Source organism: Hypanus sabinus, chromosome 8, assembly GCF_030144855.1.
Source record: "Hypanus sabinus isolate sHypSab1 chromosome 8, sHypSab1.hap1, whole genome shotgun sequence".
Lineage (NCBI taxonomy): Eukaryota > Metazoa > Chordata > Chondrichthyes > Myliobatiformes > Dasyatidae > Hypanus > Hypanus sabinus.
In genome coordinates, this window is record NC_082713.1 from 54,869,453 (window position 1) to 54,896,755 (window position 27,303).

General features: G+C 38.3%; 2 protein-coding genes across 2 annotated transcripts in view; one reads left to right on the forward strand and one right to left on the reverse strand.

The window, feature by feature from the left end:
• polr1d (RNA polymerase I and III subunit D) overlaps positions 1-3,856 on the forward strand; it is a 34,218-nt gene extending 30,362 nt beyond the window's left edge. Inside the window, exon 5 of the mRNA XM_059977215.1 lies at positions 3,738-3,856. Within this exon, the coding sequence (XP_059833198.1) occupies positions 3,738-3,794 (57 nt within the window). The 3' untranslated portion in view covers positions 3,795-3,856. The remainder of the gene's footprint in view (positions 1-3,737) is intronic.
• A 1,406-nt stretch (positions 3,857-5,262) lies between these two features.
• Positions 5,263-14,996, reverse strand: LOC132397624 (endothelin receptor type B-like). The gene is made up of 7 exons (XM_059976401.1): positions 14,541-14,996; positions 13,094-13,206; positions 11,900-12,104; positions 9,792-9,941; positions 8,631-8,764; positions 6,919-7,027; positions 5,263-5,602 (listed from the first exon to the last, which is right to left on the reverse strand). Exons 1-7 carry the CDS (start codon positions 14,994-14,996, stop codon positions 5,456-5,458), a joined length of 1,314 nt encoding a protein of 437 aa, XP_059832384.1. The 3' UTR covers positions 5,263-5,455.
• Between the last annotated feature and the right edge of the window lie 12,307 nt (positions 14,997-27,303).

Here is a 27,303-nt window from a genome sequence, read left to right on the forward strand (position 1 = left end):
AATGGCTGATAAATGGGATTAGTGTTGTGGGCTTCATGGATGAGGCTTACAAAGTATCTGAGGTACGTGAAGCAATGTTCTTTTAGGACAGTTTATCATCCTACCCTGAGTTCAAAGTTTAAATTGGGCTATGTTCCATAAATCAGCAAATGCAGAACAAAATCAGAAAGTGCATAAAATACGTTGTGTAATGTTCTGGTCACCCCATTATAGGAAGGCTTTGGAGTGGGTACAAGAACAATTCAGCGGGATGCTGCCTGGATTATATACAAGAAAAGGTGCAACACTCTTGGATTATATTATCTGAACTGTCTGAGGCTGAGAGGAGACCTGATAGAGGTTTATAAAATTATATGAGGTGTAGATAGAGTAGGTAGTGTCTTTCCAGAGAATAGAAATGTCAAGTACTAGAGATGTCCCTGTTTCAGTCTCCAAGCCAATCCAAATGCACCAGTCTCTTCCCACATGCCCATGCCAGTCCCCAAATACCTCCCACTCCAACCTTCTGTCCACAGTCCTGCACCAGACCATGAGCCAACCCCCTGCTCTGCACTCTCCCTGCAGTTATACTAGCTTGGTGATCGACGTGGCTCTGGAGAGAGAGCGGGAGGACAGGTGTACCTTAGGGGGAGTGCAGGTGTTGTATTATTTTGGGGACCACCACATTGTTGTGAGGTGATAGTGGGACGCTGGGAGTAGTTAGATGAATTTGGAAATAGAGTGAGGTGCTGTCACTACTTAAGGGACCAAGACTGGACTGTGTCGATAGAGCTAAGCAGCGAGATTAGTGCTCCTGGGAAAGTATGGGGTAGATGGATTTCTTTGGGGGCGTGAGTTTGTAGGGAGGGTGTGAGGCAAGGAGATTAGGTTTTGGCTCAACACAGGGTTGTTAAGAGAGAGTGGGGAGTGGTATTAGTCATTACAGTTACAAAACTGTGGGAAGAGAGTGCAGGATGGTGGGATTAGATTAGGGAATGAACTGACAGTGTTTTTGGAAATAGAGTGGGGTACTGTCATTATTTAGACACCAATTTAGTGCTGTGGGGAGGAAGCAGGATAGTGGAATGTGTTTTAGATGCTGCCTGGAGAGGGAAGGTTTTGTGTTATTAGTTTGGGGACTAACACAGAACAGTTGTGAGGGAGCGGGGCAGTTGGACTGGTTTGGGGACTGACACAGAGCTGTAGGTAGAGAACGGGGTAGTGGGATTAGTTTGGGGCTGTAGGAAGTGACTTGGGCAATTGGCTTAGATTGCCTTTGACAAAGGGTGGTGGGGATTATGTGGGGCTTGTAAGTAGCTTGTGGAACAGCACAGTTGTTGGGACAGAGTGAGGCAACAGTATTAGTTCAGGGATGGATGCAGAGCTGCGGGTGTGGGAGAGTTCAGTGGGAGTAGGTCCTGCTTTTCAACTTTCTACCTAGCTCCCTATATTCTCACTTCAGGACCTCATCCCTTTTCCTACCAATGTCATTAGTATCATGCATTAGTCATGCTAACGTCATTAGTATCAAAATGTACCATGATTAGTATAAAATGTATCATGCAATTTAATGTGGATAAATGTGAGGTTATCCACTTTGGTTGCAAGAACAGGAAAACAGTTTATTATCTGAACGGTGGCCGGTTAGGAAAAGGGGAGATGCAACGAGACCTGGGTGTCATTGTACACCAGTCATTGAAGGTGGGCACGCAGGTACAGCAGGCGGTGAAAAAGGCAAATGGTATGTTGGCATTCAGAGCAAAAGGATTTGAGTACAGGAGCAGGGAGGTTCTACTGCAGTTGTACAAGGCCTTGGTGAGACTGCACCTAGAATATTGTGTGCAGTTTTGGTCCCCTAATCTGAGGAAAGACATTCTTGCCATAGAGGAAGTACAGAGAAGGTTCACCAGATTGATTCCTGGGATGGCATATGAAGAAAGACTGGGTCAACTAGGCTTATACTCACTGGAATTTAGAAGATTGAGGGGGGGGATCTTATTGAAACGTATAAAGTTCTAAAGGGATTGGACAGGCTAGATGCAGGAAGATTGTTTCCAATGTTGGGGAAGTCCAGAACGAAGGGTCACAGTTTAAGGATAAAGGGGAAGCCTTTTAGGACCGAGATGAGGAAAAACTTCTTCACACAGAGAGTGGTGAATCAGTGGAATTCTCTGCCACAGGAAACAGTTGAGGCCGGTTCATTGGCTATATTTAAGAGGAAGTTAGATATGGCCCTTGTGGCTAAAGGGATCAGGGGGTATGGAGAGAAAGCAGGTACAGGGTTCTGAGTTGGATGATCAGCCATGATCATACTGAATGGCGGTGTAGGCTCGAAGGGCCGAATGGCCTATTTCTGCACCTATTTTCTATGTTTCTATGACTTCAGGCTGCTCACCCTCCCGCTTTAGAATGCTGTGGACCCAATCTGAGACATCCTGGACCCTGGCACCTGGGAGGCAACATACCATTGGGGTGTCTCTTTTACATCCACAGAATCTCCTGTCTGTTCTTCTAACTGTTGAATTCCTATCATCACTGCACTCCTCCCTCTTTGCTTCTGACCCACAGAGCCAGATTTAGTGCCAGAGACCTAGTTGTTGTGGCTTTCCCATGGTAGATCATTTCCCTCCAACAGTATCTAAAGGGGTATACTTATTATTGAGAGGAAGGGTCAGAGAAGTACTCTGTGTTGCCTGCCTATTCACTTTTTGAGCTACACTACAACAAAAGGCTTGTCTTGCATTGCATGTGACAATAATAAAGCAATTTATCAAGGATTTTACACGTGCCTACAAGGACACTCCTCGATTCCCTATGCTCCAAGGAAGAGAGACCTAATCTGCTCGGCCTCCCTCCATAACTCAGTCTCTCGAGTTGTAGCAACATTCTGGGAAAACTGGTCTTATTCCAATGTAATGACGTGGTGGTATTTTGCTGGAACCATTCACTTAATCACTCCCACCCCATCACCCTCCTTTCTTACAGCACTTCTTCTTAAATATAGAATTCTACAGCACCAAAACAGGACCTTCAGCCCTTCTAGTCTGTACTGAACCATTAATCTGCCTAGTCCCATTGATATGCACCCAGACCATAGTCCTCTATACCCCTACCATCCATGTCCAGTATCTATCCACACTTCTCTTAAACGTTAAAATCGAATTTGAATCCACCACTTGCTCTGTCAGCTTGTTACACACTCTCATAGTCCTCTGAGTGAAGACATTCTTCCACATGTTCCCTTAAACATTTCACCTTTCACCCTTAACCCATAACCTCTAGTTGTAGTCTCACCTAATCTTAGTGGAAAACAGCCTACTTGCATTTACCTTGTCTATTCTCCTGATAATTTTGGTTGCCTTTATCAAATCTTTAACTAAAATAGTTATTAGTTCACTGTAGCAACCAAGAGAATATCTGGACATCTTTGTTTCTGAGTTAGATTTGGAAAAACAACACCACAACGAGCAAAAATAAAACAATAGACTTTCAATTTAAATAAGATTGTGTTATTAACTTTATAATGCATAACGAGAATCTATAATATGTTTGACATATAATTGCTGATAAATGAAACCAAAAGTACTTAAAGTAACTAACCCATAGTTGAGGCTATATACTTTAAATATGCTGCTTAAGACATGCTTATTTTTTCCAACTTAAATGCAATAATATGAAAATATACTTTCTTAGAATGTCTGCTTGCAATAAAACATTCATCCACTGTCACATCACTGATGAATAATTTCTTCTTTCAGGACAGTATAAAGGAACACAAAGAGCAGCATAAACAAGAAGCAATGGATCAATTTTGATACAACATACATAATACTGTACATTTATATATTTTGAAAAATAAACATAAAAAATTACAATATTTTGCTTGCATAATATGATGCTTATTGAATCTCTGCCATGTCACTTGGATGGAACAAAACCTCTGGATTAAGTGAGTAAGTATTTAGTTTAGCTTAGCACTAATTTTGCAGTTCCAACTGCGCAGGTAGCATTGGTGAAGAGTGTATCCCATGCCTTTTATTTTTGTTAGCCATCAGTTGCTACTTGACCAGTGTACTGGTGCACAGGTTAAAGAAAGGACATGAATGTTATGTGAGCAAACACGAGGAAATCTGCAGATGCTGGAAATTCAAACAACAAAGGATCTTGGCCTGAAAGGTCGACAGTGCTTCTCCTTATAGATGCTGCCTGGCCTGCTGTGTTCCACCGGCATTTTGTGTGTGTTGTTTGAATGTTATGTATATAGTTTTACTCAGTAAAGCCACTAATGGTTAATTAATGAAACATCTTTGAAAACTGAAGGCTGGCAAGGAAATTCTCATAAATAAGACTCTGAAGTGAAACTAGTTACCAGGCCTTGAGATCAAAACAATATTTGGGATATTAAAATGCTCTCCCTTGGTGTTTTGTGCATTATTATGCAGAGTGCATAATTAAATCCGTATTATCCAAACTCTTTCCACATTGTCATAAGGGTATTTAAGTTAATGAGGGTGAAATTGAACAAATCAACAACTCATTCTAATTAATTAATCAATCAATCAATCAATTAATTTTATTGCTTACAAAGTATCTTTTTTCTTTTGCCTGTTCCTGGTGTTGTTTATACTTACTTTATAGCTACGGAAGTTTACTTTGCCCTTAAAAGTACGAGTATCTTATGTCTGTTTTATCTTTGTTTTTTAAATTAAATCTTGTAATTTTATCCATAATGCATAATTGATAGCTATATTTATGACCAGAAACTGAATTTCTCTTTATACATCGATCATAAATGAAATGATTCTTATTGAAAGTGTAAGCAACCTGTGAATAGGGAGAATTATTGACATACATCTCCCTAATAATAGCAATTAGGCACTGACTATTTAGACAAAAATACAGAATTAAGATTTAATCATTAAACAGATTCTGAGAACTCCCAAATGGGAACAAAATAACAATGGTCTAGTGCAGAAATACTGCCATACAACTGATCTGTATGGAATTGTGTTACACAACATACTAAGAGTATTTAAGGAAGACAAATGTGTTTCCCTCAAAATTTGGGCATGTGTTTCAAGTGCAAAGGGAAGAATTAGTGCATAGTTACAGTTGGACGTCTTTCCTACTTGTGAATCAGTAGTACTTAAAGTTCCTATTTTAGTAAAACTTATAACTGTAATTTTCAATTTCTTTTCATAATTAGTCTTTAACTCGGGGGGTAATTTATTTGTACATTAGTTGATGTTCACTTTGGCAATAAGCCCTGTTATGAACTAAAGATACACTTTTACAGTGAAATATTGTAGACAAAAAGCTGATTTGTGTTTTTAATCATTACTCCAAACATCCAAAGGCTGTCAATATACAGGCAGACTCATGCTTTAGAATTTACAAAATATGATACCTTTTATATACAGGTATGAAACTGTTTATATGGCAGTGGAGAATTTCCTTCTTTTAACTACAGAAAAGTTCAGGATGAGCTATATTTGTTACTGAAGCGTGAACTGCTCCGATCCAGACCATTTGCATGGCTGGTAGCTTTCCATTTGACTACAGCCATTTTCTCTTCCATTGATCTACTCAGAGTCGACTGTTGACACCAACAGCACAAGCAGGACTGGAGGGCAACATGAAAATAAATTAGCAGCAAGCCAACCCTAAAACACACTTTTAACACATTTCCTTCTCAAAAGGTGGAGAAAGCATTTTATTCAGCCTTTTTTTTATCAGTAGCTTGAAGGTACATAGTTCTTTTTCCATTTTTTCTCTTCCTAATTACATTGTAAAAGGTTTTGATTAGAAATTGTCAGTGCTGAATCTGCAAATTTTGCATCAACAGTGAACTTGCATTTAAGGGACAAAATAAAATTAACAAACAATATGTTCTGAAAAGATTTTTGTAATTTGACAATGTAGAGAAGTTTGGAAGAATGGGACCAATTTGACAAAACTCATAATCCAGACATGACAGGAAGATAAGGAAATTTGAAATGGTTAGAGTTGGAGGACTGCACGAAATTATGAAATTACAAATGCTTGCACAGTTGGGGATTTGTAAATAATGGTATTTGTTTTAAATGCAGTTTGTATAAAGGGATGTCAAGAAGGCCAGTTGAGTGTGCAGAATATACAATATAGATAGTAGTTTTGCACAATTTGAAGGATAGAAGTTGATGGTGAATGACTACAGTGACATAATGGAGGTGATGGAGCTGGAAGTGAATTAAGATTGAGTAAGTGGTCATAAAATATTCATTTATAAACTGGTGAGTAGCAACCAAGGGTGTGTGGGGGTTATGGCTGGAATCTTGGATATAGATTAAGACTGAATTGAAGGGTAAGATGATAGAAGAATTGGACAAGAAGATTAAATGTTGATTCCTCAAGAATGGAGAGTTGCTTTGATACAGAAAAAAGGCAAAGTGCTTAAAATAAGTCAAGAACAGTGGAGGGGCAGAAGTTTAACATCTATAGGAGCTGTACTGCAGGTAAGTAATTTTGGGATTGTGATGGGATATGTAACTGTGAAGAAAGTTCTGTATGTAAGATAAGAATCAGAACCATTAAGCCATATACTTTGGTGAAGCTGGGCCATCTGATTCCAGATAAAGGTTTCCTCTTCATTCTTGAGAGGAATATAAACTGGGTTTGTGAATGGTGATCTCCAGAGTATGTTGCGCCCCACCAATTTTCTGGTTTAAAAAAAATACAATGATTTCGGTTTTTGAATTGAGCGCTCTTTGAACTCTGATCTTTCCTGGTTACTGAAGGTCCTGTTGCATGCATCCATTTTTCTGGTTGAGCTTTACCGCAGTATAATCAGGACCCCAAATCTGGTCCGCACTGCAGTCCATTGTCCTAAAGAAAGTTCTGTATTCTGTGAAAATTTACAATGAGAGTAAAATATTTGGTTTGACATTTGTGCAAACTTACCTTGAAGCAGTTCTTGAACTTTTGACTGACAAAGTATAATGCCACTGGATTTATGCAGGAGTTTAGAGATGCCATATTAATCCCAATATAATCTAGAACTAGGAGAAAACTGAACAAAAATGGTGCAATAATCAATTGCATTACAAGTTGAAGCTTTTTTTGGCATTACTTTTTGTATGTCTGTATCTTGGTGCCAGAAGTGTTAATTTAATGGACAGTTTTGAGTTTATTTTCATTGCTTCAGAAAAAGGACTTGGCTATTTACTCATTTATGATTGCTTACCATTATATCTATGAGAACGTGACAAATGGTTATTGTGCTACATCCTATTACAGTGAAGAATTTCCATTTTTTAAATAACACATTTGTTATCTTGCGTCAGACTATAAACCAAGTGAAGAGTTCCTATTCTGAACAGGTAATTTTAAAAAGTACAGAAGTACAAACCGGTAGATCAGGCCAATAAGGGGAGAGTCTTGAATTGCTGGAGAACATATGGAACTTGTATAAATCTGGCAAAATGATCTGTAGACAATAACACTATAGAAATCTTCAGCTTTTTGGATATAAAGCCACTCTTTAACAGATTGCATTTGGCAGTGCAAAGAAGAATGGCACTTGGAGGCATTTATTTTTGTGAACAATACTGGAACTTGTTGGTCTTGTAGATGGGCAGGGGCATTTTCACTCTATCATCAGGTTTAGGGACCGCACAGTTGTACAATTCAGAATTATAGTTCACTGTGCTGTAATTATTTTAAACTCAAGTATTTTATTCAATATATCTTAAATATATGATATATTGGTAAAGTATATTTTGGTTAGCAATCTAATATTTTTAATATTATTTTGCAGCAAGAAATATGGAAATATCTTATTTTGGGAACAGTGACTTTACTAATTAAGGAAGTACATGTTTAACACTGGGTTCAAATTTCAAAGAACATTTATTATTGGTGTATGCATGTAATACCGTATGGTGCCTTGAGATTCATTTTCTTGCTGGCATTTACAGAAGAAAAAGATATACAATAGAATTTTACAAAAAACTATTCATAAGCCAAGACTGCTGAATCCCAAAATGCAGCATAAAGATAAACTGCAAACAAAAATAACATTGAGAACATGAGTTGTAAAGACTCCTTTAAAGTGAGTCACAGTTGCTACAGAAAGGAAACAATTGCAATTAATTTCACATTTTATGTATTTTATAAGTGTGGAATGCAAATCTGGAATGTATCTTAATTTGAAATTTAGTGTAGGAAACACTTGATAGTATATATAAATGTAGTTTTGCTTTTACAGGTCCTTCCCAGGTTACAGCAGATTCCATTTCTGAGAACTCATTATCTGAACATCTCACAAGTCAGAAATTTGGCAGCCCAGCAAAATACTAAATGAAAAAAAAACATAGGCCAACCAAGGGCAATGTATTGTTAAACAGGGCATTTAACTTACACATTCAGGTATTGCCATTAACTGAGTTCCTACTTGGCAGAAGAACCTAGCAGCCAGTGAATCCATTCTGCAGGTCTCCCAGTTACTCATTCATATGTATGGGCTGCACATAATCAGGTAATTGTAACTTGGGGAGGACCTGTGTTTGATTATTGTTTGTTATCAGTTCTATGCCTGAACTGAGAAACCCAAGATTCATTGTGTCTGACAAAGCAGAAATGAGATAATCTTTTTAAAGACGCCAGAAACTTACCTGAGTAGTTCACATCTATTGGGATCTTGTTCATCATAAATAGTTTTTTTCAAGATTCTGCTTAAATGCAGTGGGAGCCAACACATGGCAAAGATAACCACCAGACAGAAGACAGTCTTGGCCACCTCACGTCGCTGAGAAACGTTAAAGAACAATGAACAATGTGATCATTTCTTCATGTCAGATAGATACATTCTAAAGTAATGTCTAAACACACCATGATGAAAATATAGTGTTTATTGATGCGAATAGTCATTAGATGAATGTAAGTTCTGAATTGTTCTTGTATATGGAAGACAAACTGTATTAAAATTACAATCCCAGCCACTATAACTAGACTGTGGCTACACCTAAGAATATCTTTGTACTGAGGGGATGCCAAGGCATTAAAGAATTTTGAGTGGAGAAGTTTGTTATGGCATTTTAATTGATGGATATGTTGTGGTTTCAGAGTGTTCTTGATTAGACAGCTATAAGCAAACAAACAACTCAACAACATCTGTAGAGACTGAGGGATAATGTACACTTTGGTGTGAGATGCTGCATCAGCACTTCTCCAGGGAGGACAGCCAGTATAAAGAGATAAGTGAGTGAGGTGATGCAAGAGCTGGTAGATGAAATCAGGTGGGGAGCGGGATGGTGAGTAGGTACACCCAGGTTTGGAGAGTGGAGGGTGAAGGTAGATTCAGAGACTTAAAGGTGATACTCTGGAATATTGTAAGCAAGGAAAAAGATAAATGGAAATAGAAGGAGAGGGGACGATGGGCAGATGGAACCAGTGGGGGAGGGGCTAGGAGGCTCCGTGGATTGTGCATGGGTAAATGGACCCATGTAGGGGATGGGAAAGAAATTGGTCACAGGGCTTAGAGAGGAGATAGGGAAAGAAACTGGGTAACAGGAGTTAGGTTTCTCACTCATCAAAATTTATCAGATTGTCTGTTGGCTATATATTATTAACCACATATCATCTCGTTAAAAAACTAAAAGTTGCTCGACTTCCAGTGTGGTGAAAGAAGACAAATGGAACACTGGATCTGGCCCAAAAACCTATAAAGGTAAACAGTTCCAGGCTCTTGGTTTTGGAGGGTTCTGAAACTTTTAGATATGCTTACTCTAGTCTTTGTTCTTTCTACTCAGTTTCTTCTGTTGTAATTGTCTTACCTGCTTTATATGATCGTTGAGAGCAATTCGCATCCCATTCCTTCTACTCAGCATTTCACAAGTCATGAGAGTGTAGAATATACCAGTGCAAGCCAGAGGCAGGCAGAAGTAAAAGCCAAAGAGCCACCAATCTTTCACATTCTTGTAAAACTGTTAAAGTAGCACAAATTGTATGAGCTTATAATGAATAAGCAACAGCTATCTGAACTGCAATCTATTATTGGAATCATGAAACTACCTTTATGCTCTGAGTTAAAAAAAAGTTTGTAATTTAGTTTTGGTCACTGTGTGGGACATCAGTTGAGAATGTTCAGTAAGCCTGCCTAGATAGATACACACACACACACACACTCACACACACACACACACACACACACACACACACACACACACACACACACACACACACACACACCTCTGTAATAATGTTATGTATTGTACTGTATTACTGCTGCAAAAAACAAGATTTTATGACATTTGAGTAATTATGAACCTGCTTTGTGCCTAAGACTTTTGCACAGTACGGTAGGTCTTTGAAATAAATGATGGCTTTGTCTGTAGGCAGGATAGTTGAGCCCTGCTTGATCAAATCAGCACGTTGGGCAGGATGCCCGATGAGTGTAAGTAATGGTATTTGCATAGAAAAGCACTCTGACCTGGGCAGTTTTGACAGCATGATTCTGGGACATGCAGACTGGTTTTTCCAGTAAGGTTACAAACGTTGCACAGAGATCGCATATTGAATTGCTGGATGTGGATGATTCAGGTATGCTTAAAGTTTGTCTGAAAGCACCTGAATAAATTTCTAGAATATCATAAATTGATTGGGAGTTTATTCACAATCACTTTCCATTCTGGGAAACAGAGAAGAGATTTTGGGTGTACAGTACCACTATGAAAAATGAAAGGACCATTTGTCACATTCTGTCGGCCAATGTTGAACCTAACCAATAAAGAAATAACAAAATCAAACATAGTGTTTATAGTTTGGAGAAGCATTTGCACACTGACTCTCGAATACCTAAATGTAATGTGTTTTAATTCCTTGTTTCCAAATTGAAGGCGCGGTCTTGTCTGGATTGATGCAGAATTTGGATACAGGTGTCGCCTGTCTTTCGAACATCACCTCGCTGTTACGGAAGACCTGCATTAGTTACCCGTTTTCGCTAACAGAAGGTGTTTTCACTGTTACGAGAAAAGGTAGTACGCACCCCGAGCTGCCAAGCTCCTCCCCCGGAACTGCATTCTAGTCGCCATTGCTTAAACACGTGCCTGTGAGCATCTGCTTTATGTCGATTTAGTTTGGGCATCCGTTCGCAAGATGAGTTCTAAGGTATCGGAAAAGCCTAAAAGAGCGCGTAAAGGTGTTACACAGCGTAAATCTAGACATAATAAAGCGTTTCGATCGTGGTGAATGAAGTAAGGACATAGTGAGTTTGGCTAAGGGTTTGTGGAAGTTAATGAAGTTGATGTTGAAGAGGTTTTGGCATCCCATGACCTAGAACTGATGAAGAGGAAAGGATAACAATTAAAACCGAACGATACTGTCGTTTTTCAAGCCTTCCACATCAGCCACAGCAGACGACAACATCAAGGCAGGCATAGTCTCAGTCTAACACACCATCCATCATCAGTGTGCTCGCTGTCTTCCCGATCCAGTAAGTAAGTGAAGCTACACTGTACATACATTATTTCTACTTTATATAGGCTGTGTATTTTTATGTGTTGTTTAGTACGATTTGGCAGCTTCATAGCTTAAAGGTTACTGGAAAGAGCGCTTCTGCCGAGAGCGCTTGCGTGAGACAGTGCAGCAATAATTGTGGAAAAGTATTATTCCTGCATTATGTAGGCTGTGTATTTATCGCATCATTCCTACTTTTACTAGATATTACTGTTATTTTAGGTTTTATGTGTTATTTGGCATGATTTGGTAGGTTATTTTTTTGGGTCTGTGAATGCTCACAAATGTTTTCCTATATAAATAAATGGTAATTGCTTCTTCACTTTACGGCCTTCCGGCTTACGAACCGTTTCATAGGAATGCTCTACCTTCGAATAGCGGCGAAACCTGGTATCAAAATTTGAAAATAATTTACATTGACTCTTACATCCATGAATTCTGATGGCTGGGATAGGTGAAGCAGACACACTTTGAGTTCTTCTCCGCGATACTTAATTGAAACCATATTGAACCCTATAGCTTCTGGAATTGCTAAGACAACAGAAACCAGCCAAATAGCTGTCACTTCTAAGGCTTTTTTTAAGGGAATGCCAATGCCCTGGATACGACTCCAAGAGGCCACTGCTCGGTACCTTTTTTTAAAAAAAAAAAGAAAGATTAAAATCTTCTCATTGAATTACTTTATTATTCTCAGTTGTGACTGCAAATAAAATGACATTCATTTCAAAGGAAGAGAAATATCAACTGGCTCAAGATAATTTCTATCTGCTAAAATATTTTGTTTTTAAGCTTAACTGTACAGGTGCTTGCATCATTGTTCCATTCAATTTTGTGATGAACACAAAACAGTTTCACTAATATTACAAGCAGAAAAACAAGCCCTGTGTTTTTCCAGCACATTAAATGGTTTCCTACATAATTCAACACCTTAATTTGTACTTAGCAAATATTACATGGTCCTCTCAACTTTCAGTCCACTGCAGTCTAACACAAAGTCCACAGTTCAGTGTATTGCACGTTCAGCTTTCATTACTTCTTCTCTAAAATGAATGTGCTCTATTACATAGAGTAGTTGATTTGCATACATGATCTATGTAAATGTTATTTCCCCAACATAAGTGAAAATTGTACAGTATTCTTTACTGTCACTCTGTGTTTTCGGTATATTTCACAAAAGATGGATAACATGATATAGATGGATAACATGGTATAGAATTATGTTCTAGGAACTAATAAAGAAATACTGCACTGAATAAGAACAATTGTTCTATTTTACTGAAGTTGTATTTTTTTGATAGACCTGGAACTTGTCATCTTTGATGAGCTATATTTAGGTGAGTAATTAATATTTGGAAAAATAATTTGGGAGTCTGCTTAAAATGATTAACTTGATCCCGAGCAGCCCAATCTAATATCTGGAATTGAGTATACTCCTTAACATGGACAGAATTTGTTTATGATATAATATTTTTGTATAAGCTGTCAGTTTAAAGATGCCTGTTTAACTTAATTTTGCAATAGATGATGAAGCAAGTGATCACAATGTAATGTATGTATCTTCCATATATTAATTGTGTGAATAACATGTAAATAAAAAATAAAGTTTATGAATGTGCTATACCTGTCAATGCTCAGTGCACAAAGACTGAGGACTGTGATGCCAACAGATGCCTTCTGAATAAATGGTACAAATTTGCATACTTCCACTCCAAAAGGCCAGTCTACTGCCAGCAGCTATTTAATAAAAAGAGAATGGATACTATAAGAAATTAGAAATATAGTTAATTTTTATATTGAATAAACAGTCAATACATCCAGGATGTTACTGTATGGTCAAGATGCTGCCAGTGTTGCATAGCTGTTCTGCAGAGTAGATGTATAAGGAGAGTTTACAATGAAAATTTAAGTGTGATAACTTGCTCATAGATGATTAGCTTGATGACATTCTGGCTATATTACTGATTCAAAGTACACTTATTATCAAAGAATGTACAAATTATACAACCTTGAGATTGCCTCCTCCTACCTTCTCAGTTACTTAGACTAGCTTGCTTTTTCTCAGTTCTGATGAAGGGTCTTTGACTTGAAGTATTAACTGGTTTCTTTTTTAAGAGATGCTGCTTGATTGGCTGAGTTCTTTTTGTGTCAAGCTGGATACTGGATATACATTTGAGCCTAGATGAGATGATAGCTGACAAAATCAATGGACTGGAGAAGAAATGCTTGTAGTTGCTGTCTTGCTGATATTTTGTAGGGATTTCAATACACCTGAAATTTAATATGTGAAAGATGGACAGTAATTTGAGGAATGTCAAAGTGGAGGCTTTGCTGAGTGTAATAGTGTAATGAAGAGCAGCATGTAAGATATGTATGAAAAGACATAGATTTGTGATAGAGAGCCACAGTGTAAAAGAAGAAAGTATTAGTGACAATGCTTTGACATGCAAGGGTGAATTTCTGAATTAACTAAGAAATATTCAATAGTCAGTTTTGCAATGTTTTTGTTTCATTAGTGGTATGCACATACATACTCTCTCCCAGAAACTAGATTTGATTAAAGAGCTGAATACCCATAAGTCAGCCATGTAAGTTCTTGTACTACTGTCTTATTAAGCTAGCAAGTTCTGTTTGAAGTGTAGCATTAGCTTGATCTATTGAATTAAATTTGATTTTAGTTCAGCTAGTTTAGACTTAGTGTAAATAAATCTATTTGATCTGTTAATTTTGATTCCAAGGGTGTTTCATATGTGTCACTGGGTTTATATACTTCATGTTTTCAGTTTTGTGATGAACACAGTTTCACTGTATTCCAACCAGACCATCTCTAGGGACTAATTACGGCATTTAAACTTTATTGTGGAAGGGAAAGATATATGCTCTTTGCAATTGCACCTTATCAATTTCCTTTCTTTGCATAGATCAGATCTTACTTTTTTTAAAGAACACCTGATTTATCTATTGAATACAAACCCTTATCTTACTAAGAAAGTCTAATCACATTGATGTACAAGGAGAATGAGCAGGTTTTACAAAGCTATGCTTTTGTCCCATCTCTATTTCCATAGTACCTTGTAAACAGTAACTGGGATGTCTATGAGGATGTAGAGCAGATCTCCAAGTGCTAGACTAGCAATCAAGACATTTGGCCCATTTCTCATGCATTTGTTCTTGTAGATGATTCGGAGTAGTGTGCAATTGCCAATGATTCCCACCACAAAGATCATGCAGGAGACCACAGAATTGATGTATTTGAAGGCATGTTGTATCTCTGTTTGCTTAACACACAGTGGAGGAGTTGAAGACCCAGGTGCTTTCTCAGAGGGTCTCTTGCTTAGATTTTGATATCCATTTGTGTATAGCAGAATTGCAGTAGGTCTTGATGGGTTTGAAGACAAAGTTCTGCTTGGCTTTAGATTTTCTGTAATAAAATTCCTGTTGGTTGTATTTCTGAAAGGCATTTCTTGCCCATGAGTGATGACATTCAGGCAGGTGAATAGAAGTGAGAAAAGCACTATAGTGGCCATTTGAAAACTGGAAACAGGCACAATTACTGGATGTGCTTAAGCTGGTGGCAATGAAGATGTCTTCTACAGGGATCTAAATACATGAAAAACACAGAAGAGAAAAATACTTTACAAAATATTTCCTTTTCTTATGCTCAGATATTTTTAGAAAAAAATGTGATGTAGAGCCTTGATAAGACTGCCTTGGTATTTTACTGACTCATCTCTTATATTAGAACCAGTATTTAACAGCAAATAATTTTGTTCATTTGTGATTGTCTAACATCATAAACATTCACATAAGGACAGGTCATGTAAATGATTTTGTACTACTTTAGATTTCATCTTATATTTTCTATAATCAAAATTAGTTGATGCTAAATATGAAATATTTAGGTTTTCTAATTTCTGTAAGACCCCATGATTAATTAATCCTGTATTATCACTTCATGCTGCAGTAGTCAGATTAATCTTCAAACCCAGCAACTCTGAATATCAACTTGTCAATAGATAAAGAGATTTGTAAATTTATCTTGGCTGCAGGATTTTGAGTTCAGTTCCAAAGCACTGATCACTTTCTAATTAGTTCCCTCATATGAATTAAATGACGTTATTGTGTTGCTTTCTGGCTCAAAACCTGAAATATAAATTATATTGCTGCATTGTTATTGTCATTCAGTTTTTTGATCTACTTTGTTTCAAGCTCTTTGCATTTTGTGCCAACAATGAATTCCTTCCTGTATTATTAAAATCATTAATCACTATACTAAGGGCTACGTTAGGAACCCCTATCATTTAACTAATTTGTGCTGACCTGGCAGTGATCTTGACTTTGTATTATTATCTACCCTTGGTTAGCTTTCATTCCTTAACTATTCAAAAATCCATTAACACTTGTCTTAAAAAATATTCAAAGACTCTGGCCCAGCCTTTGAGAAAGACTCGCAGCCTTTCACGAGAAAACTGTAGTCTAATCTCTGCCTTAAATGGGCAACCTCTCATCTTAAAATGGTGACCCAAAGTTCTAGTCTTTTTCCTCCAGGAGAGGCATACTCACCAATTCTGATTCATCAAGATCCCTCAATTAAACACCCTATGCTCTGCTAAACTAAACTGTACAAACATCTATTGCAAGGCAATCTCTCATTCCAGGTATTAATCTTGTAAGCCTACTCTGAACTGCTTTCTGTGTGTCAACATCCATCCTAGAAAATGGAAATCAGTGTTGAACACAGTACTGCAGATTTAGTCTCACCAGCACCTACTAAAGCGTAAGTATTTTAAGTGCAAGTATTGTTTTTTTCTCTTATAATACTAGCATGTACAGTATATAGCTCAGAATTTTAGGATACTGAAAAAACATTTTTCCTTAATCAACAAGAAGTGAGACTTAGACCTAATAGTATGCTGTTATGTCCATTGCAGACACTGTAATAACATAAGGGAAAATAGCTGTTTGCCCAGAGTGAGAGCACATTAACAGGCACATGAGAATCAAATAACTCAATTTCTGTGTTAGTTGTTCAAGGCTGCTGAGCTACCTGGTGAACTCCACTAATCTTTGAATAAATGTGGTGAGATCTCATGCATCTACCCAATAAGCAGATGATTTGCTTCAACTTAAAGCTGTTACCCCCAACAGTGACACACACAAAATGCTGGTGGAACGCAGCAGGCCAGGCAGCATCTATAGGAAGAAGTACAGTCAATGTTTTGGGCCGAGTCCCTTCGTCAGGACTAGAACTCCCAATAGTGCGTCATTCTCTGTTGCTGACAGCCTCAGCGCAGATACTCAACCTCTAAAATGGATTTTAAACCTGTGACCTCTTGATTCCTTCTGAAAAGTATTAACCATTGTTGGTGCTTTTGATTACCAATTTACTAGTGCAAATATGTAATCAAAAATCTTCTTTGGTTCTATTTTATTCTACAATTAATATTTTATGTTGAGTAGTGAATTAACACATTTTAGTGGATCTACACCATGTTACCAGGATTTCAGAAAATGCAATTTTCTTATGACATCGACTGAAAGCATATTTATTGCAAAAAAGAAATGCTATTCAATCTCAAGAGAATTTAAAATAATTACTACCTGTTGTCTTTGCTTTACTCTTGTTTAAAACAGTAGGTAATATAGATATAAGAGGGATAGATGCTGAATCTGCTCTTTCCTTATACATATGAATTTATTTAACCCTACTGTGAGTGTAGTTGACTGAACCTTGATTGCCACTTATATTAATCTCAGCAGCTCTGAAAGTTGGCTGTTAGGTTTGCTAACTCTGTGACTTTGACTTGCACAGTTGGCACTTGCATTGTAGTGGAGTTATTCATTACGTTTTATGGACATAAGAGGTTCTTGTAGTCTGATACTGTACTATGTGTGTTGTAATAAAGATCTTGAATCTACTTGACAAGACATGTTGATGGTATATCAGATTGGTGCCAAGTGAGCAGACTGTGGGAAACTTCACAGCTTTTTGGTGGTGATTATCAAACTCCATTTCTTGCACTGAGTTTGTCCACTGGTGTAACGCTGGTCAGCATCTGAACCTCAGTGAATTATGATGGTAGATCAGCAGTTGGTGGATAATAGACAACATTATATTGCAACAGACTTAGAATGGCACAGTTCTTTTCCAGTAGCCTCTTAGTTACAACTTCCAGTTGTATATAAAGTGGTGCAAAGTTGTAGAGGATTAGGACCCTTGTGAAGTGTCACCAAATTACTGAAATAATACACATCACCAATTTTGGTGGATCTACTCTAGTCCACAGTAATCTACTACAGAGTATTGGATGGCATGAGCTCCTATTCTAAGGGTTAATGTCTTGATTCTTGATGTCGTCATCTTCAGATTGGTGCAGTAGCTCAGAGTCAGAAATATCATCACCCCGAGGTGTTTTATCATTTGGCCAGGTACAAGAACCTCTCGCAATTAGAACAGTGGAAAATGCTGGAATTATTTTGACTGACTGTGTTATGTCTGGCAGAAGTTGGTGAGTTTTGTGATGTTTCTGCTTGATGAATATTATATATCTTTAGAAGAACTCTGAATTTTTTCTGGCAGATATCATCGGTCTAGTTAAATTTCCATGGTTGGTCTTGTGGAAGGTTGTGGTTTCAGAGGTTTTACTGGGTTGGAGCCAGCACAGATCCCAGAGGCAGTCTGTTGAATGTATTCTCCCAGCATTACTAATTACTATGTGCATTTCAGCAATTCAGCAATGCCAGCTATTGATGCTGCTAACTCTTCTGCAGTTTCCATGAGTAGATCAGTGCTTTTCTAAGGTAGAGTAAATTCCAAGAAAAAAGGGCCTTTTGAGAAATGTCAATGGAAGTGCTTGGTCACTTGTATATTATATATCCAAAAATCTGGTCTTATCTTGGAAAAGTGTTTGTGTCTGGAATTCCCAGAGATTTTTGTTTAGACTCATCAGGAGGTTTCTAAATGTTAAATGTCCCCGTGGGTGCATCTGAGCACTGTTCCATGCACCACTGGTGTCTCTGGTAAGGGCTAGTTCAGTACTCTGGCAAGGCCAAAGTTTTGATTGGAAATAATTTTACGTGGAAAAGAAAGGGAAGCTGAAGATAGAACAGTAGTTTAAAAGCATACTGAAACTTTTTTTTTGAAGAAAAGAATAGGTATCAGAATTACTGAACTAGCAAACACAGTGGGCAGAATGTGAGGGGAAGTCAAGTGGTTTCTGGTTTGGTGGGAATAGGCTTAAGAGGGCAGGCAAAAGGATTTGTGCACAGGATGAGCTTGGGGAAAGCAGGCTGAAAGTGGATCCAGAAAAGGATCTGAGTTATGAGTGATAACTGATAAGGCACTTGAGAGAAGTTTGATTGGGTTAATTAGGGAGGGATAAAGCAGCAAAGGATGCTGAAGTCATGATGAAAGAGTCGTGATGACATGTCTTGGCCCAAAACATTGACTTTTTATTCCCCTCTGTATATACTGCCTGCTCTGCTGAGTTCCTTCAGCATTTTCTGTGGACTACTCTGGATTTGCAGCATCTGCAGAATATTTTGTGTAAAGATACTAGATGGTTATTCACAATCTTTTTGACAATAATCTGTGAACAGTCTGTACTCTCAGGGAAGAGGTAGCCAGGGAAAAGGACCAAAGACTCTGATGGAGCAAGTGACACCAATGGCTATCTCTTCATTCTGAGGTTATCTTAGGATAGTGAGCAGTTTTGGCAGAGGAGCATATGGTATATTTCAAAAGCATTTTATTAAACCTTATGGAATCCTCTGTGGAATGTAAAATATATTAGCCAGAATTTAAAGGAGCTTTGATTCTTTACTTTGAAGCAGTACCAAGCAGTAGCTGATATATTTTCACCTCTAAAGAAACTGATAAAGAATAATTTAACTACTAACCCCGTGCATGCACCAATACATTTGTTTGTGCTATTCATATGGATCTACTATAGAGGGCAGTACATTAATCTGATTTGTCTCATTGCAGAGTAGGAGTGCAAACCTATAACAAAATCTTGAGGCAAACATGAAGATAAATAATTGTAATGCTTCTATTCAGAAATCTAGGTCAATATCATGCACTTGCAATATACATCCAGTGGTTTTGAACTGAGCTCCTCAATGATATTTAAAGCTAGTAATTAGAAGTATGAGTATTTATTTAACAACAAGGTGATTTCTTTTTATCATTCTTTCTATTCTGAAAATTCACTGTAGAAGATGTGGCATATAGACCAAGTTTTGAATTTTCCAAAGAGATTTTAAAAGTGTTTAGTTTTTTTATATTCACTTAATCAATATTTCATATTTTCCTTTCTGTACATTATTTAACATAAATTACATTGCCCTCATCCTCAGTTAACAATTTATTTCGCAATTCTTGAATCTTATTTTTAAATGAGAGGTCAGGTTGATGTTCTGTTTTTATGTTTGTTTGCCTCACTGCTCTACTATCAGATTATACATTATGGGTAAAATTGTCTTTGAGTTGAGCACAGGGGCTAATGAAAGTCTGATACTATTAAATGCCCTGCTACCACAAATTCAGTACCATGTAGATCATTTGTGCTGCACCCGTTTGTGGCTGTTACTACGTGATCGTTCAGCTTTAGCACTGTTCCTCCGATAACCATGTCAATGGGTGTAATATCTCTGAGGACCTGATCTGGGCGCAACATATTGATGCAGCTATAAAGAAGGCGCGACAGTGGCTATATATTGAGGAGATTTGGTTTGTCAACTAAAACACTTGAAAACTTCTGTTACTTCCGACTGGCTGCATCGCCATCTGGTATGGGGATGCTACTGCATAAGATTGAAATAAGTTGCAGGAACTTGTAAAATTAGTCTGCTCTATCATGAGTACCAGCCTCCATAGTATCCAGGGCATCTTCAATGAGCAGTGCCTTAGCAAGGCGACGAACATCACTTAGGATCTCCAGCACCTATGATGTGTCCTGTTGACACTGTTACTGTCAGGAAGGAGGTACAGAAGGCTGAAGGCACACACTCAGTGATTCAGGAACAGCATCTTCCCCTCTGTCATCTGATTCCTAAATGGACATTGAACCCATGAACACTACCCCTCTACTATTTTTATTTCTGTTACTTTGCATTACTTATTTTAACTTTAATAGACACATATATGCTTAATGTAACTCATTTTTTCCTCTATCACATATTTCATTGTACTGCTGCCATTAAGTTAACAAATTTCATGACATATGCCAGCGATATTAAATCTGATTCTGATCACTATAATTCTGACTGTACTTTGTTAAGCTTATGGTGGTAGGATGTGAGCAGCTTTCAGAGCATTCCTCATAAAAGCTGGATTGACGACAGGTTTAATTTCAATATTCTCACAAATTATAAATCAAAAATCTCTACTAAAACCATTAAAATATTATTTATAATCTTGTGGAACCTCCTACCCAATCTAATTTATGAATTACCAGACTTAGTTATTACGCTGCACCAAAAGAGATTTTAGTCACAGGGTTCTTGATTTGTTCACAAGATGAATATTGGTAAAAATGCACAATATTAGAATCCTCAGTGCAGCTTATTGACTCCTTTTACTGTTTCTATTCTATTTTCATTTGAGTGACCTACACCAGTAAGTCTGATTATCCAAATTATTATTTGACGTAACTTTTTTCTTTATATATTTAGTTTCACTTTTCTTTCATAACACTTTCTTCATATCTAAAGGAAATCTATTAATTGATAATAAAAAAAAAGTTTACCTCTTTCTTCAGATGGGCGATAAAACTGAAGGAAAATTTCTGATACTCCGCCGATTCCAGACAAGTGTGTTTCACATCACTTAATAACATCAAGGGCAGACGCTCCTTGCAGTGCTGCGGATATATATATTTTTAAGGCACTTCCTTTCAGTGTGCTTCTCTGAGAATAGGCTGTGTATAATGTGGAGCACCGTGGAGATTTTATAGACTTCATTTCCTCTGTCTTGGGGCCGAGACTATTGGCACCAATAGCTAAGCAGTATAGGACTGTTCTGGAGTGAGTGACTTCTCACCAGCAACAGGCTACAGAAATGGACTGTCCACTGTTGTACTTGACATTGCCTGCAGCTGCATTTTAATGAATCTAAATTTGATTTTAATACACTATAAATTATATATTGTAATAAATTGTTCTATATCCAATTAAAGTGTATTAATAATCTCAGAAGTTTTAAACAATAATAAAAGATGCTTTCTGATTTTATGTGTTAGGTGGAGATGAGATTCGAGATTACTCTCCTTCCCGCCCAAAAGAGAAAACTTTAATAGCAGATGCACAAGACTGCCTAATAACTAGAAAAAATGCTTTATCATTTCTGTGTTTAGAAACTCATTTTACTGCCTTCACATTTTCGATCTAAAACTATTGCGTTCAAGTGGCATGTTGATCTGCCAAGGTGGGTGTAGAAATGTAGGATGTTTGTTTTTGAATGTTACACTGCTCAAATTATTTTAAAGTACAAATAATTAAAAAATAAGTAGCATAAATATTATAATGCATATTGCTGGTATTGTGAATTTAGTTCACAAATGTAATGAGACATGAAAATCCTAAACTAATTGTAAATCTAATAGTAAACCTTTATATTAACTGTACTGAAAATCCAGTCAGTGTTTTAATTCAATCAGAAAGTAGAGGATGAATACTAACCAAAAGAATAAATAAAATACTGATAGTCCAGTCTAACATGCTTTGAATCCCAAAAGACTGAGGATCTGTTCAGCACCAAGCACGAAACAATATCAGACTCCAAAGTCAGGACATACAGTGCACTTAACATCCAGTTGCTAATTAAGAATGCTATTTTTGGGGTATTGGGTATTGTAATGTACAGTAAGTATGGGTTGCGGTATTCACTTGTAATTCCTGGTAAATATCAGTCTGGAAGTTATACCAGATGGTGCATTGAACTAATGGAAGACAATAACAAGTCAGACAAGTTAGAAGGACAAGTTATTAAATTTCTATCCCAGGTAATAGCATGGTGCAGACAACAGTCCCATGCTGATCAGTTTGCACCAGTTCTGTTGGGTAACTTGATCTGAGGTTCCCTATCACTCTAAACCAGAGGTCGGCAACCTGCGGCTCCGGAGCCACGTGCGGCTCTTTGATCTCTGTGATGCGGCTCCCCGTGGTTTGTTAGCTTTTGAAATGTAATTCGAAATTTGAAGATTATGGTGATCTTGTACAATCTGAAAACTTTGCGGAGACACCGTTTCCTGGCACATCCGAACCGGCTCACAATTAGCCACCGTTCAGGCTAAGGGAGATAGCCTATGGGGGTTTGTGAGTACGTGTCTTTTGCAGCATCTGCGCCCACGGGGGGTGGGTTGAGGGAGGCTTTAAAGCAAGGCTGTTTAGTTCGAATAAAGTTACCTTTGACTGCAGTCTTTATTTTAGCGCTGCGTGTAGCGCTACACCGCTACAACGTGTTTTTTTATCGCTATTAATATACATCACAACTGCCAATGCCTGACACCCGCCAGTGCGCGCATTCTTTTAATTCTTCGATCCAAGGTAGGCTAACTATGGAGTGACCTTCAACCCAACGTCTTTTTTTTCGGAGTTCAAAATGTTTTTGTTGCATGCAGAAATGTAATTTCGTTTTCTCTGCAGGAGTTCATCAATTTCATAAATGCAACACATTATAGTTTGTTTATACATAGCATAAAGGCAAAAAAAAACCCGTTGTATGCAGTGTTATTTCATTTTGTGGCTCCCAGTGTTTTCTTTTCTGTGGGAAATGGGTCCATATTGGCTCTTTCAGTGGTAAACGTTGCCGACCCCTGCTCTAAACCAAGCAATTGTCCTTGCTTCTCTCTCTTTTTTAATAACTGAGTGTCTGTGGTTTGAAAGCAGAACTTTATATTTCTATTGTTAGCTTCCTTGTCCTTTGCACTTCAAAAATATAGTCTTGAAAGTCAAACACCAACATTCCACTGATGCAAAACTGCTATAGACAGTCATAGAGCAGCATCTTAATCTCTGGAATGATTACTTGACTGGGGTAGAGATAAAATGGTTAAAATATTGAATACTACTTACTCTGTTCATATCTGTGCCAATGCAAACATCGATATTTGAAATATTTACGGTAATTAGCTTCCTTTCATACTAATGAACCAATTAGGAATAATCACTTTGGGCTAATTATGTCTACGTATATCCTGCACCAACAGACATTGCTAACTTTAAACAGCAAATTAAAGAGTTAAAAAATTAAGGAATGCGTCCCATGTTATTTTCCATACAAGCCTGCTAGACTAATTAAAGGTGGCTAAAAGGTGTGATGAAAATGTTGGGCAAAGGTTCAAATAATTCCTCTTAAATACTGTTCATAAGCCACTATTTTGAAACAAGAGAAAATGGGTGTGGTACAGGATGTCATGACATTTTAAAATTTATTTTAATTCATTTGCAGTTTGCATCTCTTTACCCAATGCGACTTTTGTGGGATTTGGTACATTAGAGTTAATGAATAACTTCCTGAGAAACTCTACAAAACACAATGAGGGTTAAATCGGATGGGTCCGGAAAACAAACTTGGGTATTGTGATACACAGTTATCCTTCGTCTGTTTCATGTAATGCACACAGCAAGGCATCTTAAGGAAACGGGCAAATGTGCAGTCAGTGCTCAGTGTGTCTTTAATTGGCTTCATAGATGAGTAGGAATCCTAAAATTAAATTTTAGGAGCACTATGTATGGCCAGCAGGCACACTATGGAAGTCTACAGTGAGTTGAAAATGTCCTGGGAATGAGAGAAGAATGGCAGAAGAGATTTCTAGTGACATTCTGGAAGTATTTGTAGAGGAGGTGATCAAACCTGTAGACATTTATGCAAATGATTATGCAAATGATCCAAGTCATTGGCATCAGAAAGCACATTAATGGCAGGAGCTCGAGTTGGTAAATCGAATGATTACTGTCACATGTGGCAAGGTAGAGTGCAAAATTTTGTATTATATACTATCCATACAGATTATTTCATTACAACAGTAATACAAGGGAAATCAGTAACAGAATGCAGAATAAATTGTTACAAATTATAGTAAAAGTGCAGGCAATAAGTTGCCAAACTATAACAAAGTTTGTAGATTATAAGGAATCCATAAAGAATTTCTGTGTTCTCTCTGTTTCCTCTGGTTTTGTCCCACCAAAAATAGAAACATAGAAAACCTACAGCACAATACAGGCCTTTCGGCCCACAAAGTTGAGCCGAACATGTCCCTACCTTAGAAATTACTAGGCTTACCCATAGCCTTCTATTTCTCTAAGCTCCGTGTACCTATCCAAAAGTCTCTCAAAAGACCCTATCGTATCCGCCTCCACCACCGTTGCCGGCAGCCCATTCCATGCATTCACCACTCTCTGAGTAAAAAACTTACCCCTGACATCTCCTCTGTACCTACTCCCCAGCACCTTAAACCTGTGTCCTCTTGTGGCAGCCATTTCAGCCCTGGGAAAAAGCCTCTGACTATCCACACGATCAATGCCTCTCATAATCTTATACACCTCTGTCTGGTCACCTCTCATCCTCTGTCGCTCCAAGGAGAAAAGGCTGAGTTCACAACCTGCTTTCATAAGGCATGCTCCCCAATCCAGGCAACATCCTAGTAAATCTCCTCTGCACCCTTTCTATGGCTTCCACATCCTTCCTGTAGTGAGGCGACCAGAACTGAGCACAGTACTCCAAGTGGGGTCTAACCAGTGACCTATATAGCTGCAACATTACCTCTCGGCTCCTAAATTTAATTCCATGATTGATGAAAGCCAGTACACTGTATGCCTTCTTAACCACAGTGTCAACCTGCGCAGCTGCTTTGAGCGTCCTGTGGGCTTAGACCCCAAAATCCCTCTGACCCTCCTCACAGCCAAGAGTCTTACTATTAATACTATATTCTGCCATCATATTTAACCTACCAAAATGAACCACTTTATACTTATCTGGGTTGAACTCCATCTGCCACTTCTCAGCCCAGTTTTGCATCCTCTCAATGTCCCGCTGTAACTTCTGACAGCCCTCCACACTATCCACAACACCACCAACCTTTGTGTCATCAGCAAACTTGGTAGCCCATTCCTCCACTTCCTCATCCAGGTCACTTATGAAAATCACGAAGAGTAGGGGTCCCAGAACAGATCCCTGAGGCACACCACTGGTGACCAACCTCCATGCAGAATATGACCGATCTACAACCATTCTTTGCCTTCTGTGGGCAAGCCAGTTCTGGATCCACAAAGCAATGTCCCCTTGGATCCCATACCTCCTTACTTTCTCAATAAGCTTTGCATGGGGTACCTTATCAAATGCCTTGCTGAAATCCACATGCACTACATCTATTGCTCTTCCTTCATCAATGTGTTTAGTCACATCCACAAAAAATTCACTCAGGCTCATAAGGCATGACCTGCCCTTTACAAAGCCATGCTGACTACTGCTAATCATATTATGCCTCTCCAAATGTTCATAAATCCTGCCTCGGTGAATCTTTTCCATCAACTTACCAACCACTGAGGTAAGACTCACTGACTTATAATTTCTTGGGGCTATCTCCACTCTCTTTCTTGAATAAGGGAACAACATCCGCAACCCTCCAATCCTCCGGAACCTCTCCTATCCCCATTAATGATTCAAAGGTCATTGCCAGAGGCTCAGCAATCTCCTCCCTAACCTCCCACAGTATGGGTTACTCAGTAAACTGATCACATGGGTGTAATTGGGCAGGATGGGTTGTTTGGTCTGAAAGGACCTGTTACCATGTTGTATCTCTATTAATAAACTGAGGAAAAGGAACAGGAAAAGCAAGGTCTTACCTCTGTTAGGGGGATTGTTCTGCTCTTACCCGAAAGGGCCACTACTGAAGCAGCAGCCTGCACAAATCTGTGAAGAGTGATGGCATCCTCATTCCTCGTCACCTTTCTCACAATCCACTTACCCCTGTATCCCCCCCCAGATTAGGTCATCGTGCTCCTTATGCTTTAAACTCTCTCCTTGCCACCACCCAATCTGTGCAATGCTGAGCAAAGAATTTGCATGGTGCCTTTTCCCAGACAGGACTAATCCCCCAACTTCAATGCTCACACAAGCCAACTATGGCTCAGTGTCTGCTGGCTAATATTCCAGTTTTCTTTGCAACACCACATCTGGTTCTCCACTATCCCTCGGAAAGCTTCTAAAATTTCCGGGGACAGCTGTGCTCTGGGGCTGCAGGGTGCAATCCTGAACAGATTTGCTGAAGAACTTCAGTGCGAGTGGTAATAGCTAGGTTATGGAAATTAGTTTTGCTATATTCTCTATAGAGGCAGTTTTAATCCTTTATTCCTAACCTGTTCTCAGCCTTATCATTTATTCTCACTCTGCTCTCCAATTAAGAGATCTGCCAAAAACTACTCTGATGAATGTTCAAGCAACACACACAAAATACTGGTGGAACGCAGCAGGCCAGGCAGCATCTATAGGAAGACGGGGTCTACGTTTCGGGCCAAGACCCTTTGGCAGGAGTCCTGATGAAGGGTCTCGGCCTGAAACATCGACTGTACGTCTTCCTATAGATGCTGCCTGGCCTGCTGTGTTGCACCAACATTTTGTGTGTGTTGCTTGAATTTCCAGCATCTGTAGATTTCCTCGTGTTTGCACTGATGAATGCTGTCTTGGGTGGTATCACCATCACTAGTGGATTTGGTTTAAGGGTCCCCAGATGGAGCCTTTCTGAAAATGCAGCTTGTTTCCTTAACACCAAACAAATAACTTATTCCCTTTGTTATAACATGTTGAAAGTAAGCTGTTAAGGTTTCATTTAA

Bases quoted from the DNA above. Each gene is read 5' to 3' on its own strand.
- LOC132397624 (XM_059976401.1), bottom strand. From the start codon at position 14,996: ATGGCCACTATAGTGCTTTTCTCACTTCTATTCACCTGCCTGAATGTC. The intron at 7,028-8,630 runs GTAAGTTTCTGG...ATTTTTGTTCAG, and splicing joins AATAGATGTGAACTACTCAG to TTTTCTCCTAGTTCTAGATT. The intron at 5,603-6,918 runs GTAAGTTTGCAC...GTTGCCCTCCAG, and splicing joins AGTTCAAGAACTGCTTCAAG to TCCTGCTTGTGCTGTTGGTG.